Source organism: Vitis vinifera, chromosome 12, assembly GCF_030704535.1.
Source record: "Vitis vinifera cultivar Pinot Noir 40024 chromosome 12, ASM3070453v1".
In the NCBI taxonomy this organism is placed as follows: Eukaryota; Viridiplantae; Streptophyta; class Magnoliopsida; order Vitales; family Vitaceae; genus Vitis; species Vitis vinifera.
The window spans coordinates 19,511,095-19,529,675 of NC_081816.1; the positions used below are offsets into that span (position 1 = coordinate 19,511,095).

General features: G+C 31.5%; 1 protein-coding gene across 17 annotated transcripts; it reads left to right on the forward strand.

The window, feature by feature from the left end:
• The first annotated feature begins 8,541 nt into the window (after positions 1-8,541).
• On the forward strand, positions 8,542-17,296 carry LOC100244577 (putative disease resistance RPP13-like protein 1). Of its 17 annotated transcripts, XM_059741102.1 has the most exons (14): positions 8,543-12,447; positions 12,651-12,796; positions 12,884-13,042; positions 13,515-13,593; positions 13,905-14,176; positions 14,347-14,460; positions 14,556-14,633; positions 14,709-14,816; positions 14,976-15,057; positions 15,548-15,645; positions 15,789-15,840; positions 16,192-16,246; positions 16,537-16,612; positions 16,904-17,296. In XM_059741102.1, the coding sequence occupies exon 1, from the start codon at positions 8,726-8,728 to the stop codon at positions 12,440-12,442; it is 3,717 nt and encodes a 1,238-aa protein (XP_059597085.1). In that variant the 5' UTR covers positions 8,543-8,725; the 3' UTR covers positions 12,443-12,447; positions 12,651-12,796; positions 12,884-13,042; positions 13,515-13,593; positions 13,905-14,176; positions 14,347-14,460; positions 14,556-14,633; positions 14,709-14,816; positions 14,976-15,057; positions 15,548-15,645; positions 15,789-15,840; positions 16,192-16,246; positions 16,537-16,612; positions 16,904-17,296. The 17 variants fall into 17 exon arrangements, with proteins under 17 accessions (XP_059597095.1, XP_059597085.1, XP_059597088.1 ...); XM_059741112.1 differs by having other exon boundaries at positions 8,542-9,043; positions 9,421-12,447; positions 14,347-14,816; positions 14,976-15,464; XM_059741105.1 differs by adding an exon at positions 15,421-15,464 and having other exon boundaries at positions 14,347-14,816; positions 14,976-15,306.
• The last annotated feature ends 1,285 nt before the right edge of the window (positions 17,297-18,581 follow it).

The following is an 18,581-nucleotide window of genomic DNA, read 5'->3' on the forward strand; positions in this document are numbered from 1 at the left end:
AAAGTTTAATATTTAGGAGTGTTGTCATTGTGCTATTTAGACCTTATCTATGTACCCATCAAAAGGTTATCTGAATCAATGTGTAGTTTGTATTACTTACAAAAATTGATACTATATTGTTGTGATTCTCTTGTTGAATTGCCTACAATGACATGTAAATTGATTAGGTTATATCATCTTGATATTAGGCATAGTGGAGTGAAAGAGATGCCAAATCAAATCGGTCTATGAAAAAACTTACAAAAGTTGAGTAACTATAGAGCGGGGCAAGCAAAGTGGGACAAGGGTTGGAGAGTTATGGGAGCTTTCCGGCATTAGTGGGAGTCTTCAAGTGGTGCGGGTGGTGGTAGAGGTAGAGGGTGTGCCTTGAAGTGGATCCTCTAGGCCACGAATTGGAGTTCATGAATGCATTCTTTAATTTTGAAGGATTTGCAAAGAAACATTCAAATATCCAAAATCTTAAACAAAAAAAGAAAAGAAGAAAATGGAAAGAAAGAAAACAAGAAGAGACCCAACAGAATAATTTTGTATCATAGGAATAAGAGTTGAATCCCCCAACGCCCATTTTTCTTTAGATTTTATTTAAAAAAAAAAAAAAAGTTAACACTGACTTATTTTACCTTAAATTTTATTTTCAAATACTAAAAGAAAGTTGATACAACATATTTTTTATTAAATTTTATTTTCAAATAATAAAAAATAAGTTGACACGACCTCTTTTTTCTTAAATTTTGTTTTTGAATAGTAAAAAATAATTTGATATGAACTATTTTCACTTATTAAAAGTGAAAATAGTTTTATAATTATAAATAAATTTAAACTAAATAATTTTATTAAAACATGAAAATTAATATTATAATAAAATAATAAATTTTAAATTTTTTTATAAAATGTATTTTTTTTAGTATATGTTACAAAATTATGGATATTGTAAAAGTATAATTGGTTTTTTTTTTTAAGAATAAACAATAATAATTTAAAATAATAATAATTAATAATACTTTATTTAAAATGAATAATAAATAAAGTTCAATTTTCCTTTTTAACATATAGATTAGCCAAGTTTTTTTATTATATGTACAAATTTAGTATTCGATTACGAAAAAAAATTATTTTGGAATACTTTAATTGAATCTACAATTAATTATATCGATTTTTTGAATTCCAAATTCTTTTCTTTAAAAATTGTTAAAAGCATTAATAAATTAATATAAAGTGTGTCACTTGATTTTAAGTTTATTTCTTTATAGAGAAAATGTATAAAAATATAATTATGTGTTAAAAAAATAATTAGTACAATCATTATAAACCAATTTTTACTTATAGATTTTTGGTATTAATGGGTTTATTATATGAGTTTAAAATTATTTAAAAAAAAATATTAGACTCATTAATGAATCTAATGTATTAAATCTTGTTTAATTTAGAGCTTAGTAAAAAAATTGAAAAAAAAAAATGATTCTTCCTTTTAGACTAATTTTTATTTAAAATTTTTTATTTAAATTTTTTTTAATATTAATTGGACCACAATTTGAGTTTTAATGTTTTCTTTTTAAAAATAAAAAATTCTAAACTATTAGTAAAAACAATCCATTAAGTTTTTCTTGATTTGAAGTTTATTTGTTGGTGATTTTTTTTAAATAAATTGTAATCAATAACTTTTTAATATTATCGAGTTCTCCGACTTTCTAGTACTAATTAAATTGGATTTTGAATTTTAAATTACTTTTTAAATATTTCTTTAAATTTTATTTATCCTTTTATTTTATTTTTAAAAACTAATGGAAATTCTTTAAAACATGTTTCTATTTCACTTTATTTTTAAAAATAAAAAATAAAAAACAATGGTCATTGTTATGAAATTTTAAAAACAATTTTTGAATTTTGAAAATAAAAAAGTGTTTTTTAATCGCACAATGAGATACTCTTGTTTTTTTCCTAAGAGTGGGTAAGCCAACCTCAACAGGAACATTGTATCTTCTTGGCCAATAATTCTTCCACTAATTCTTGCAACTTGGATATATGAACCGACAGACAACCATTTTCAACATTCTTTTCTTCTTCCAAAGGGTCCCACATTCCCTTCTATCACTATCATTTTTTGTAGTGGACAATATTCAAGGTCTCTTTTCAACATTTTACAACTGACAAGGGTGATTTTGTCAATATTATAGACTATTCAAAGGTAGTGATTGAAGGGCATCCAAAAAATGGAAAATCAATAATTTTATTAGGGATAATTGTGTTTTAGATCCAATTAAGCTCAAAAATCAAGATTTGACCTATAAAAATTACATAATTGATGGGAACGATATAAAATATGAAAAGACCAATATACCCTTCAAAATTATTTTGAATATTTTCTACCACAATGTTTGATAAACTTTTTTATTTTAATTTTTTAATAATTATTCTGAAAATTTATTATTTTTAGAAAACTATTTTTTTTTAAAAAAATATTCTAAAAATATATCATTAAAAAAAATAATTTTGACATATTTTTAGTTATTTTTTACATACATAATTTTAAAAATATATATTTTCCAAGATGTTTGATTTTTAAATAATAATAATAATAATAATAATAATAATAATAATTTATTTTTATTTTTTTTGGAAAATGGTATATTTTTTTCCAAATCACTAAATTAAATTAAATTTTATTGAGGTTTACAAAATGAATAAAATTTTAAATTAATATTTTTTTTTACTTTTTTTTTCATAGTTAATAAATGTCATTTTTGGAATTTTAAAAATTCCATATTTTTCTTCTCAATTTTTATACTTCCCCTAAGTTTTGGACTTAAATAGTGAACTTATATGGATCAAAACTTAATTTTTTGGCTCAACTAGGTTCAAAACACAATTGTCCCATTTTATTATTAGTCCAAAATCATGTTGTTGAGTTTACTAATTACCATGTAGATTGCGGTCCTAAGAAGTGAAATATGTATAAGTTAAGTTTGATTGGTAGGATTGGATATGATAGGATATGAATCATATCCCATTAAATAAGATATTTATATTGTAGAAAAATATGATATTTTTAGATATTCATATATTATGAATATGATATTTTAAAGTAGCATATCTAATGGATATGTTATATTATATTATATTAATATTTAATAAAATAATATAAAATATAAATTATTTTCAATTAAAATAAAAATTATATCACATTCAAATATTTTCTATTTATGTTTAACAATATTTATGATTAAAATATTTAAATTTTATAAATATTTTATTATTATGTTATTTAATATATAAAAATAATTTATATATTATATATTAATATTATTTTATAAAATATTTTTTTAGTTTTTATTTTTTAATCATAAATTTAATTTATAATAAAAACTTATTTTACAAAATAAATATATTAAAAAATAAAAAATAAATTTTTGATACATGGGACATATATATCTTATATTTTATTATGAGATTAAAATATTTTATGTAAAAGAGATGAAAAAAGAAAATGGATGATTGTGGACCCTGCATTTTCGCAGCTGTGGACCCCGCATTTCGGTTCATGCGTTTCACACTCGATGGCGAGCTCGATTTTAATTTGAAAAATTGATTTATATTGATTATTAGAAAATGACTTGGAGTCGTCACTTATTTTTGTTTTATTTTTAAAAGGATAAACAAAATAAGAAAGAAAACTCTAAGTGTAACTCCTTGTTTTGGAAAAGGTGGTCTATGAAAAACCGGATCGGGCTCGAGGGTCAGGTTACTTATCGGGAAGGTACGGTAAAGACCGTAACACCCCTCTAAGTCTCTAAAGTCGGGTCTCTACTAATAAAATGAAGCTGACATGGTAATCAATAAGAAAATCAATGAATACTCAAATCGATCATGCACGTATGAGGAACAAAACAAGCATAAAGAGTGACCATGATGCGAGAAACTACGTACCTGGGTGGCGAACCAATATGCGCTATCAAGAAGGGGGTTAGTGAACCAATATAGGATGAATATACGAGTATCACAAAGCAGAACAAATCAATCACGCATGACAATCGGAACAATCAATCAATCAATCAATCATAAATCACATATGTGGGGCCCCCACATATGTGATTTCATGACTGACTGATTGATTGATTAATTAATTTATTTACCACGTTTGTTTGATTTATTATGTTCCTTGACATGCGCATAATTTTATCTATTCGTCATTCACTAATCCTGTTTCATGATAGCGCATTCGTGACTGGAGGACCAGGTACGCATCCACTCATATTTTGTTCGTTCTTTATACATGCTCTGCTTCCCACGTCGTGCATGATTAAGGTGAGTATTCATTGGCTTTCTCATTGATTGTCGTGTCAGCTTCATTATATTAGTAGAGACCCGATTTCAGGGACTTAGAGGGGTGCTACGATTCATACCGTACCTTCCTGATAAGTAACCTGACCCCTGAACTCGATCTGGTTTTTCGTAGACCACCTTTTCCAAATAAGGAGTCACACTTAGGGTTTTTCTTTCTTATTTTGTTTACCCTTTAAAAATAAAATAAAAATAAGTGGCGACTCCAAGTCATTTTCTTAATAAATAAAAATCATAATTTTTCAAATAAAAATCGAGCTCGCCATCGAGTGGGAAACGCATGAGCCGAAATGCGGGGTCCACAAAATGGCGACTCCACTGAGGATCTTTTAGAGGGTCAAGCTTGAACTTAGGATGAAGCAAACGTGGTAATTGATAGGTCGATCAGTGGGTACCTATTTCTTGATTGCACATTGAGAGTTCCCGATATCATTGGATGCATGCTTGGGTGTTTGTTTTTACTTGGGACATTGACATGTTGATTATGATGCTTGTTTATCTTGATTGAGGATTCCGATTGTGGGGATTTTTTCTGTGCTTCATCGCTATATTTGTTTGAGACGTTGACATGCTGATTATATTGATTGATCATCTTGCCTTGCTTAGCATAGTCATTCTGATTTTGCCATGATTGTTCTGTTCACCTCACATGCATGGATTCACTGGTGTATATCATTTGACTTGATGTGTTGTTTCTCTAGCTTGCACATTATCTTGATCGTCTTTTGAGCATGATGTTCGTATCACTATTCATCCTGATAGTTGTAGCTTTTTGTGTGGACATGAGTGATATATCTTGTACTCTGCTTGACTGTATGATGCATGACTGCCCTCTCTCTGCATGATTGCGTGCCGCTTGTCTGTGTGGGTCGCACATCTATCCCCTTGTCTCCCACTCTCTAGTTTCGGTCATTTCCTTCATTCTGGTTCTCGCTTTTGCAAGTGTGAGACCTTGTGCGTGCTTATACTCTGACCGAGCTAGAGATTAGGAGTAAGGTCTAGCGACGGGCTATATCGATGCACGGGAGCATTTTGGAGGAGAGCGACACTTTGATGTCGATTGGTGTCCGATCATTGAAGACCTATATAGCCCGGAGCTAGGTTTCATGGATATTTGTGTAGCTAGTATGTTTCCTTTCTCGTTTAGCTTCTTAGGGTTATCGGATGCACCCACACTGTTCACTGTGCACTCTAGTTGACCATTGAACGTTGAGAGTTTGAGAGGTTTCACCATAGGAAACCCCCTGAGATGTCGAGGTAGTGCATGTGTGCAGCGTTCCTACTTGATGGTCAATCTTGTTTTTATTTATTTGTGAAAAATTGATTTTTTTGAAAAAGACTTGGAATCATCACTTATTTTTGTTTTATTTTTTTTAAAGGAAACACAAAATAAGAAATAAAAACCCTAAGTCTAACTTCTGAAGGAAAAATAGATGTCTAAAAAATCAAGTTTGGTTATAGGGTCAAATTACTTATTGGAAAAGTACGGTGGTGAGTTGTAGCACCCCTTTAAGCCCGTATACGCACGGTTTCTACTAAACAAATTAAGGGTATTGTGGCAATCAATTAATTAATTATGGATGTCAAGAAAAATAATCAAGCAAATAGTGAAAATCAATATATACAAAAATAATGATGAAATGTAATTACAAAAATATACAAAATAAATAATAAGAGAATTATGCAAAATAATTTATTAAACTAAAAAAGGATATTAAAAAAACTAGTTTTCAAGAAATTTCAAAGGATTTTATTAAAAATGATTTTGAATTAATGATTTCAATTTATTTATTTACAAAAAAGAATAAATTTATTTTTTCAATTTTCAATTTTCAAAAAAGTTATTTACATTTATTATATCCAAAGAATTTATTACAAAATTTTAATTTGGGCGCAAAAAATATTTTTATTTACTTTTACTAGAAAATAATGAATTTTTATAATTATATTTACAAAAGTATTTCAATTTATTTTCATTTAAGAAAAGTGATTTATACAAATTACTTAAAAGACATAACTTTATTTGTAAAAAAAAATTTAATTAAACATAAATAAATAAACACTAAATAAATCTTTTATTTCTTAAAAATACTTTTAATTTCATTTTAATTAAAGAAAAAGAATTCATTTAAAAAAAATATTTTTTGGACAATTTTATTAAAAATTAATTTTTGGGACAACTTTATTTACAAAACAATTTTTGAATAATTTTTATTAAACAAAGAAATTTTTGGACAATCATTATTAAAAACAATTTTTCAAATTCTATTAAAAACATTTTTTTTTGGATTTTTCTAAAAACATTTTTTTTGAATTTTTATTAATAATGAAAAAAACTTTCTTTTATTAAGAAGAGTATTTTAAAATTATTATTTTATTAAAACATATTTACTAAATTCTTCCTCTTATTTAAACAAAATTTTTAATTTGTTGGATGTTCAATTTTATACACACTCAATAAATATATTTTTAATTTGTTGGATATTCAATTCTATACACACTCAATAAATATATTACAAATAAAAATTTATAAGAACTAATAAAAATAAAACCAAATAAAAGTGAGAAATTAAATATGTACCAAAATAAATTTATAACAAGCTCAATCTCTTCATACAACTTTTTGATTATCAATTTTCTTTCATGAAGTTCCGTGCTCCATGTGTCATAAATCGGCACTCAGTCAACAAAATTGCAATATAGGCTAATGCAAAAACAAAAATAGTCCAAATGTAAATATTTAGAAATATACAAAATTCCAAACAAATATTCAAATTCAAATTTCAAATTAGTCTCATAAATTTCACCAATTAAAAATAGGCCAAAATTAACAAATATAACCCAACAAAAATATCCTCATGCCAATAGCTATAGTGCAAATTTTTTTAATTAATTACTAAAATACAAGCATCTAGTCCAAATACAATAAATTAAAATAAATTTAATTAGACCTAAATTTAATATCTCATAATTCAAACCTAATTTAATAAGCAAATTCAAATTCACAACTAAAATTAAGCCCAATTTAATATCCAATAAATATACAAGCCCAAAACACAAAAATCATCAGCCCAAATCACAATCAAAACCAAACTCAATTTAACAAATAAATAACAAAATAAATTAAACCTAAAATCACAAACCATCGCAAATAAATAATAATAATAATAATAATAATAATAATAACCAAATGTAGGAAAAAATGGGTGGAAGGGGAGGTGATCCCAATTGCCGGAAATGACGTTGCTGGTGGCAGCTTGCTGGCGATGACTAATCGGCCGTGAATATGGAGATGGGTTTCATGGTAAATAAAGAGAAATGAAAAAGAAAAAGAAATAGAAGGAAAAAATGAGGGGGGCGTGTGGCAGTGTGTGGAAGAAGAAGATGGAGAAAAAAATGGAGAAGCAAAAAAAAAGTATAGGGCCGGCGTGTGTGGGAGTTAGCAAATGGAAAAAAAAAATAAAAAATAAAAAAAAAAATGAAAGAAAGGAGCTGAGGAGATGGGTAGATCGGCCGACTGCTAGGAATTGGAGGGAGTGAAAAAATACACTGAAAAACAATGGGGGCTTGGGCCATGTGGGAGTAAGGGAAGATAGAGGAGAAAAAAAATGGAGCAAAAAAATGCAGGCCCATGTGGGAGTTTATAGGGAGAGAAAGGGCTAGAGAAAGAAAATAAGAAAAATGGGGAAGAAGAAAATGAATGGAATTGGGGGCCGACCGTCCACCTTGGAATCGGGGGGAAAAGAAATAAAAAAGGAAAAAGAAAATAAAAAATGATAAAGAGGGGAGATGGAGAGCTTTGACGTTGAAGGTATGAGGTATGAGGGGCAGGTAAGGGTAGGTGGAGGAAGAAAAAGAAGAGAGTAGAGAGAAAAATAATAATAATAAATAAAATAATTTATAAAATAATAAAAATTAAGAATTAAAGGACGAATGAGTAAAAAAAAACACATATAATCAAGATTTAAAATTTATTAATAAAATTGAATTCAAAATTAATATAAAAATAAAATTTGAACAAATTTCACATCTCATCACTTATTCTCTCCTATAATTAATTAAATATAGGACATGATAAGTGATGAGATAAATTATCATATCTTATTATTAATCAAACACCATATAAGGTATAATATACTTTTTTTATCTTATATTATGTTTCAAGCATGGTCCTCAGCTTCGTGTATATTTTCTTATTTATTCACAAGGGAGGGATCAAATTGCACTCCATGTGAATTAATCTGTACATCTGGCTTTAGTTGATAGGCCACCGTCTTCACCTTCCTCTTTCTTCTATCCAAGGATCAGGCGCTTGCTCATTGCTTTGCATCTGCTTTCTTTCATTCTTCTCTGATCCACTATTCACTTCCCTTGCAGACCAACAGACATGGCCGGGGCTGTAGCAGGAGGAGGAGCACTTCTCTCGGCTTCTCTCAAAGTTCTACTTAATCGGATGGATTCTCCCGAGGTCCGCACCTTCCTCCGAGGACAGAAACTCAGTGCTACGCTCCGAAGGGAGTTGAAGATGAAATTGCTGGCAGTTAAGGCAGTGCTGAATGACGCCGAGGCCAAGCAAATCACGAATTCAGATGTCAAAGATTGGATGGATGAGCTGAAAGATGCTGTGTATGATGCGGAGGACCTGGTGGATGATATCACCACTGAAGCTTTACGATGCAAGATGGAGTCTGATTCTCAATCTCAGGTACGGAACATCATCTTTGGTGAGGGGATCGAGTCCAGGGTAGAGGGGATCACTGACACACTAGAATATCTTGCACAAAAAAAAGATGTTCTCGGGTTGAAAGAAGGCGTTGGAGAAAATTTGTCAAAAAGATGGCCGACGACTTCCTTGGTAGATGAGTCTGGGGTGTACGGTAGGGATGCTGATAAAGAGAAGATAGTTGAGTCTTTGTTGTTCCATAACGCAAGTGGGAATAAGATAGGTGTGATCGCCTTGGTGGGTATGGGCGGTATTGGAAAGACCACCCTTACCCAGCTGGTCTATAATGATAGGAGAGTGGTGGAATATTTTGATCTTAAAGCATGGGTTTGTGTTTCAGATGAATTTGATCTTGTCAGGATAACGAAAACCATTCTTATGGCATTCGATTCTGGGACTTCTGGAAAATCGCCTGATGACGATGATTTGAATCTGCTTCAACTTAAATTGAAGGAGAGACTTAGCAGGAAGAAATTCTTACTTGTCCTTGACGATGTTTGGAATGAAGACTATAATATTTGGGATTTGCTGCGAACTCCATTCAGTGTTGGTCTAAATGGAAGTAAGATTATTGTAACCACACGAATCAAGAAGGTTGCTGCAGTCATGCATTCAGCTCCTATTCATCCTTTAGGACAGTTATCCTTTGAAGATTGTTGGTCCCTATTTGCAAAACATGCATTTGAAAATGGAGATTCTAGTTCACATCCAAAGCTAGAAGAAATTGGCAAGGAGATTGTAAAAAAGTGTGATGGATTGCCTTTAGCTGCAAAAACCCTTGGAGGTGCCTTATATTCAGAGGTTCGAGTAAAAGAATGGGAAAATGTATTGAACAGTGAAATGTGGGATTTACCAAATAATGCGATTCTTCCTGCCTTATTCTTGAGCTACTATTATCTTCCTTCACATCTAAAACGATGTTTTGCATATTGTTCTATTTTTCCTCAAGACTACCAATTTGACAAGGAAAACTTGATTTTACTGTGGATGGCAGAAGGGTTTTTGCAACAATCAAAAAAAGGTAAGAAAACAATGGAAGAGGTAGGTGATGGGTACTTTTATGACCTATTATCAAGGTCATTTTTTCAAAAGTTTGGTAGCCACAAATCATATTTTGTAATGCATGATCTCATTAGCGACTTGGCTCGATTTGTTTCTGGAAAAGTTTGTGTTCATTTGAATGATGATAAGATAAATGAAATTCCTGAAAAGCTTCGTCACTTATCAAATTTTAGAGGCGGATATGACTCCTTTGAGAGATTTGACACCCTTAGTGAAGTTCATTGTCTTCGGACCTTCTTGCCATTGGATTTGAGGACTCGGCATCGGTTTGACAAGGTTTCAAAGTCAAGAAATCCAGTTAAGAGTGGAAGGTATGGTGGAGTGTTTTACTTGAGTAATAGAGTTTGGAATGATTTATTATTGAAAGGTCAATATTTACGAGTGTTATCGTTGTGTTATTATGAGATAACGGATTTGCCGGATTCAATTGGTAATTTAACACATTTACGCTATTTGGACCTTACCTACACACCCATCAAAAGATTACCTGAATCTGTTTGTAATTTGTATAATTTACAGACATTGATATTATATTATTGTGAGCGTCTTGTTGGATTGCCTGAAATGATGTGCAAAATGATTAGCTTACGTCATCTTGATATCAGGCATAGCAGAGTGAAAGAGATGCCAAGTCAAATGGGTCAATTAAAAATTTTAGAAAAATTGAGTAACTATAGAGTAGGCAAGCAAAGCGGGACGAGGGTTGGAGAGTTGAGGGAGCTTTCCCACATTGGTGGGAGTCTTGTCATTCAAGAGCTGCAGAATGTGGTTGATGCTAAGGATGCCTCAGAGGCCAATTTGGTAGGCAAGCAGCGTTTGGATGAGTTAGAGCTGGAATGGAATCGTGATAGTGATGTTGAACAAAATGGAGCATACATAGTCCTCAACAACTTACAACCTCATTCAAATTTAAGGAGACTCACTATTCATAGATATGGTGGTTCAAAATTTCCAGACTGGTTAGGAGGTCCTTCAATTCTGAATATGGTGTCGCTACGTCTCTGGAATTGTAAGAATGTGTCAACCTTCCCACCGCTTGGGCAGCTACCCTCCCTTAAACATTTATATATATTGGGGTTGGGGGAGATAGAAAGAGTGGGCGCTGAGTTTTATGGGACTGAGCCCTCCTTTGTATCCTTAAAAGCTCTATCATTTCAGGATATGCCAGTATGGAAGGAATGGTTGTGTTTGGGAGGCCAAGGTGGAGAATTCCCTCGTCTCAAGGAGCTTTATATAAAGAATTGTCCCAAGCTAACTGGGGACTTACCAAACCATCTGCCTTTATTGACGAAACTAGAGATTGAAGAATGTGAGCAGCTTGTGGCTCCACTTCCAAGGGTTCCAGCCATCCGTGTATTGACGACGCGCAGCTGTGACATCTCACAGTGGAAGGAACTGCCACCACTATTGCGGAGTCTCTCAATTACAAATTCCGACTCTGCGGAGTCTCTACTGGAGGAGGGAATGTTGCAAAGCAACGCTTGTCTTGAAGATTTGAGCATCATAAACTGTTCTTTTTCCAGACCCCTGTGCAGAATTTGTTTACCCATTGAATTGAAATCATTGGCCATCTATGAGTGTAAGAAACTAGAGTTTCTCCTACCTGAGTTCTTCAAATGTCACCACCCTTCCATTAAACATTTGGAAATCTTAGGTGGCACTTGCAATTCTCTCTCATTCAATATCCCACACGGCAAGTTCCCAAGGTTGGCTAGGATTCAAATCTGGGGTCTCGAGGGGCTTGAATCCCTCTCCATTTCAATTTCGGGCGGGGATCTTACAACTTTTGCTTCGTTGAACATCGGAAGGTGCCCTAATCTTGTGTCTATTGAATTGCCAGCTCTCAACATCTCACGATATTCAATCTTCAATTGCGAGAATCTCAAGTCGCTGCTGCACAACGCTGCATGCTTTCAATCATTAGTGTTAGAAGATTGTCCGGAATTGATATTCCCAATACAGGGTCTTCCCTCCAACCTAACTTCACTATTTATTAGAAACTGCGACAAACTCACATCCCAGGTGGAGTGGGGTCTGCAAGGACTGCCCTCTCTTACCTCTCTCACAATCTCAGGTCTTCCAAATCTCATGTCCCTGGACGGTATGGGGCTTCAACTGCTCACCTCTCTTCGAAAATTACAGATCTGTGACGGCCCCAAGCTCCAATCTTTGACAGAAGAGCGGCTACCCAGCTCCCTTTCTTTTCTAACAATCCGCGACTGTCCATTGCTGAAAGATCGGTGCAAGTTTTGGACAGGGGAAGATTGGCATCTTATAGCTCACATTCCACACATTGTGATCGATGACCAAGTTTTGTAATGAAGGTGGTATTACACCAATTTATAGTCAGTTACTTATTCTGTCCTCAAAGTAATTTTCTCAGGAAAACTGACATGTTAAATACCAATTTAATTTCACCAGCTATTAGGTTATAATATTCTTATTTCTAAACTAAATAGAGGGTATGAATAGGAAAAATATGCTTTAAATTTTCTAATGATTATAATAATTTCTTGTTTTCTTTCAGGTTATCCATAATTCTTCACTCTGCCACTGATGCAACATATCTTCATCAGGAATCTTTTCAGACTCCTTTGCTTAATTAGCGCCTTGCCGAATGCTTTAGATTTCATCTAGAGTAAATTGATGATTAAAAGCCAAGAAACTCTGCAGGTCTGATTTAGTAACTTGTGTTTCTTGTATAATATCATGGACCTTGAGTTCATTTCCATTGGCTAATTCACTGAAATCTCATGGCAGGCCTTTAGTTCTAGTTTTCTCAAAAAACTGGAGCTGTCTAGCAATGATTTTTCCAATGGGACCACTTTTTGTTGAGTTCAGAGTAAAGACTCTCTTTCTAGAAGTAGCCGAGATTTTTTGCATCCAAACTACAGAAAGCTCGATTCTGTTGAGAGTGGGGTATGCTCTATAATTCCAATTAATAATCCTTTAGGCATTATTTTTTAGGTTCTCTGAGGCTGCATCTGTTGTAATATCTCAGTTCTTCTCTAAAGGCAACAACTATGTTTCTTTTGGTTCGTACTTTCCATAAACTGACACCTTGTGGAGTTCCATCATTTTCAAAACAAGATAAACCTAATACTAAATTCTACTGAAGCTAAAACAAAAATCTTACTGCCTGAGGTTATATCTTTTGATGAATTTTATTCACTATGTTCATATGGCATCCGAGTGACCTGGATGTCAACATTTTCCTTGGTGCACATGTTGTTTTCATCTCTTTTAGCTTTAATTAATCTGCAGATGTTCGGTTTAGGCACCTCACCTCCTAGTCACGCTCATCTGATTCTCATTTACATGATTGTAAACTAATAGTAAATGATAATATGAGCTCTGATTTTCATTTTTTAAATTTGTAATTCTGAAGCAGATACTTGGAGAAGAGAGAAGGCAAACCATATTCAATGTCATAGCACTGCAGAGTATGGTTTTGTTCCTCCCAAGTTCAGGTCAGTTGAGTTGAATCTTATTAATACTTGAAGGATGCATGATCAAATAGTGTCATAGCACTATTTGTTATATTGGCTTTGTGCTAAGAAATTGTGAACTAATTGGATCTACTCATACCACCTCCCTCCATAGAGGAATTTTAATAACTAAATTCTATTGATTTGAGCATGATTTGAGCTTTTGTTCTCTCCTCAGTTTATAGTTCATAGTTTTGCAATAAAATTTTTAAAAGTCTAAAAATTATCTATAACCCCACATGAATTTCACTGTCAAATTCTTCTGAGTAACATGTGACTATTTTTATTTTCAGATGGTGGCATTTTGAATCTTTGGAGCAGTTCCCGGAGGAAGCTTTGCCAAAGCCTCCCTATGCAATATATGGGCCTTTGGTTGCAAGTGAGATTTGAGGATTTTATTTTATCTTGGAAGACTTCAACTCATTTTTGTGAGTTTTGTGCTTTGAGTTTTACTTCCAAGTATGTGCAAAGAAGAAAGGAACGACAAAGATGGATTCACTGGAGTTTTATATGGAGTAAGACTCCCATGAAAAATATTGTAGCAATTGGTTTGTCAGCCTTGAAGGTTGTAGTTTTATTTCCCATTTTGTTCTTTGAGGAATGTGTTTGTTGAATCATATATTTTGAACTTACTGATTTTGTGTATATTCATTTACATGTAAATGATATTTTAATCTTCATTCATATAGAATTTGCTTCTGTTTTATATGCTGAAAGGTTACAAGTTTGCTCTAGGGTTTCACTTCAAAGCCGCTAGATGAACAATACAAGGTCAAATATTACTTCCATTGGAATTTCCATATTGTCCTGATTCATCATGTATCCAGCTATAGGAATAATTCAAGTGAGGTTAGATATGCCCTTTTTCTAAGTTTTTATATCATATATTTGAATGAAATTCAATTTATCTAGATGCTTTTCACAAGGGTTCCTTGACATTTCAGCATTTGGATGGGAAGACTTGGAATCATTCCCAAAGGAATGCTTGATGCCCTGCACCCTTACCTCTCACCAAATCTCAGGTCTTAACTGCTCACCTCTATTTAAAAAATTACAGATCTCTGACTGCACAACTCCCTCTCTTTTCTAACAATCAGGAACTGTCCATTGCTGAAGCATTGGTGCCAATTTTGACAAAGGGAAGATCAGCATCATATAGCTCATATTCCACACATTGTGGTGGACAACCAAGTTCTGTAATGAAGGTGCTTGCTCTGTCCTGTAAAAAATTTTCTTAAGGAAAAAAAAAAAAAGTTATGCTTAAATACCAATTTTTATTTTCTTTCTGATTTGTACATCCTTAATCACTCTGGTTTTGCTTCCACATATCCTCATATCTAATCTTCTAAATTTCCCTTGCTCAGTTGGTGCCTATGTTGAATCTTTCACGCATCTGCCTATGATCAATTGATGTTTATAAAGCTGGTGCACCAAGCAGCTCTCTGTGTATGATTTCTTGACCTGTATTTTTTTTTTCTTTTGTATTTTTTGTTGTCACTTCCAAGGGTTGGGACTTTGTCTGGAAATAGGTACCAGAGACACTTTCTTGGTACTTGGCAGTTGAAGGGATCAACACTAATGTGTGGCCAATTAAATCCTTTTTACCACCTTTTGCATCCAAAGGCACATAAGATCTTGGCACTCTGCTCAAGGGTCCGCAAAAGTATAATTTAGATTAAATTCATATTAAGACAGGTACATGCTGTATGCTCAAAATGATTTTCTTTCAAAAATGTTCAGTTACCAATTCATTGAGGAGCCAAAGTTGTACTTCAAAATTTCTAATTATTTAATTTTTAAATTTCTGAGGTTAATATTGGACACTTCCTGTAAGACTGGAAGCAGCTTTCCAGGTATAAGAAGAGACTTGTCTTCTTGATATATATTTATGAGCCTCAATCTTTTCTGTGGGCTGATCTATTGATATTCATTGCAGGCTTTCAATTATGATTTTCTCTCTAAATACAAGACATTTGGCCATGATCTCCCCAGTGAAACAATATTTGATGACTCTCCCCTGTGGAACACATATTTGTAACTATTCTAAGATCTTTGAATTATGTTCAACTATATTCAAGAATCATACATCTACAAAAGTTATTTGCTGGCCTTGTTATTGGAGATTGAAGTGTGCAGGACACTCTGTTTGTCTGATATAGAGTTTTTTTTTTTTAAAGCCAGTAGTCTCGAGCAAGGATATGAAGAGGAGTAAACGGAGATTGACGACAGGTAACATATTCTTTATGCACACTTATTCAATAAGAATTGTAATTTCACATCTACGTATTGTAAGATTTATAACTTCATAAGCATTATATGCTGAATCTAACGCAAGTATCCTAAGCTTTCAGCTCTGAGTTTCTCAACATTACTTGAGGCTTTTGATAACTATCTAACCATTTCAGCTCTCTTAATGAATCGTTCATAAAATGCCTTCTTCCTTTGATTTTAGATTTTTTACTTGAGTCCAGAGGGGTATAATTTTACCTGCTGATGTCCTTACAATGCTTTAAAATAGAGATTTAATTTTCTAACCCCTAAATTGCAACTATTTTGATCATGTAATACATCGGTTTGCAGGTCATATGAAAATCAGTATCTGCAACAATAACTTATTTTTTCCAAAAACCAATGGGTATGTATTACTTGAAGCATCACTTGCCAATACTTCTAATCAAATATGTTTGAAATTTTATCCACACAATCATGAATTCTTGGACTGACTATTTATTGTTATGTAACATATTTTGAATAATGTGGATACTCAAACTAAAATCTTCATATTCTGATTTGCTTATGCTCATCTTATTCTCCTTTACATTGTCTTCATCAACATCAGGACTTTAATATTCCAGCTTTCTTGTACTATCAAATGATTAATATGTTCAGAATCTTTTGTTGATTCAATTTGTGATTCTGGGCCAGAGACTTTTAGAAGAGAGAAGGCGAAGCATATTCAAAGTGACAGCACTGCAGATTGGCTTTGTCCGCCCAAGTTCAGGTCAATAGAGTGACATCTTATTGATACTAGTGTTGATTTTCCAAACTTGATATATTAGCATCAACAGCTTCTGCAATACCTTAAGGAATTGTGAATTAATTGGATCAACTCATACCACCACCCACCATATATAAATTTTAACAACTACAAATATTTAGAGGATGGTAGCATATTTTAATGGTTTTGGTCCTAAAAGAAAATATAGGTTGAATATGTTCTAAATTTAATTTAAAGTTAGATGGTTTAACTATCAAATTCCGTCGATTATCATGTGGCAAATTTTATCTTCAGATTACCACTTTGGATCTTTGGAGCAGTTCCAGAAGGAAGATTTGTCATTGCCTGCCTTAAGTTGCATTCTAAAAGGTCCATGTGGAGTGAGCTTTTAGTCCCAAGTATGCGACAAGCAAGATATAACATGGAGGGACTTGCAGATCTGATTTTAAAGCATGAAGATGCATAGTTGTTTCTTTGAAAATAAGAAAACAATGCCAAAATCTTGATTAAGTTTTATGTGGAGTGGGACTATTAATTTGACCTTTAAGATTTCAGTCTAGTATCTTATCTTGTTCTTTGAGAAATCAATGTGCTATTGTCTTGAAGCAGTTGTTTTGAATTCCCTTGTTGAACTTGTATTTTGACTTGGAATGATGTCTTTGTATTGAGTTTTTCATCCATCTTGAATTTTCTTCTTTGCTAGATGCAGAAAAGTAACAAGTTTGGTCAAATATTACTTCAAATGGAATTTTCATGTTATGCTAGTTCATCAAAGATCATATGCTATTTTTCCGTTATTTATATTCGGATCGATTATTGAACCGGAAAAGTGATAGATTTGTAGTTCGATGGTCGGATCAGTGGTTGAACTACAGTTGACTTGTGAAATCATAAATATATGATTTATGTATTATTAAAATTAAAAATAATTATTAAAAAAAATAAAAAATGATAAATTCTATTGAAATTTTTGACAACATTCTTGTCTTTGTCGAGTTATTTCATGGAAGTTTTTACCCATAAAATCTTCTTATGTTCTATTTCATAGCACAATATATGATGTTATACCTTCATCGATATAAATCAACATATTGACCAAAATATTTATATATGACATCTACATATAAGTATTAATGATCAATTTCTCAATAAGTTTTTAACATATCATCCGTGATATAATCGCCCATCACAACATAAATAGTTGCTTAAAATATAACATGTCACTGTTTAATTGATTCATAAGCAATTATTTGCATCAATTTTAAACTTTATTTTTAGTTTTAACTTCAATTTCAATTTAAAACTTTTTCTTTAATTTTGATTTTAATTCTAATCTATGTCTTAATTTTAATTCCCATTATAATATTAATATTAATATTAATTTTTTGTTTTCATAATAATAATAATAATAATAATAAGTTTAATTTTGTGTTTAATAATAATAATAATAATAATGGGTCCTATTTTTTTTTAAGTATATTTGATAATATAAATTTTAAACCACTTAAAATTAAAAGCACTTAAAATCCACTTATTTCATTTAGCAATAGAGATCTAACTAATTATTTATAACACAACATGTTCGATGACTTTTAAATTTTTATAACTTTTTTATTCCATCCTAACCATTTTTTTTATAAAATAATGATTTTTATTATTGAATTATTTTTATTATAAAATTTCACTTCCTCTAAATTAAAACGCTTTCTTTTGAATTAAAATATTTCATTACTAATTCCTTAATACAATAAAATTAATTTCTAAAAAAATTATTTTATACAAGTTCTTTTAAAATAGAATATTTTGTTTTTATTGATTTTTAATAATTTAATACAATAAATTAGAATTCTAAACAACCTCTATTTAATCAATTTATAAGAATTACTCTCTCACGTCTTTTATTTTAAGTTTTCCTATCAATATGTATATATCATAATAATTTATTTATTTATTTTTAATTCCTTAATATGAT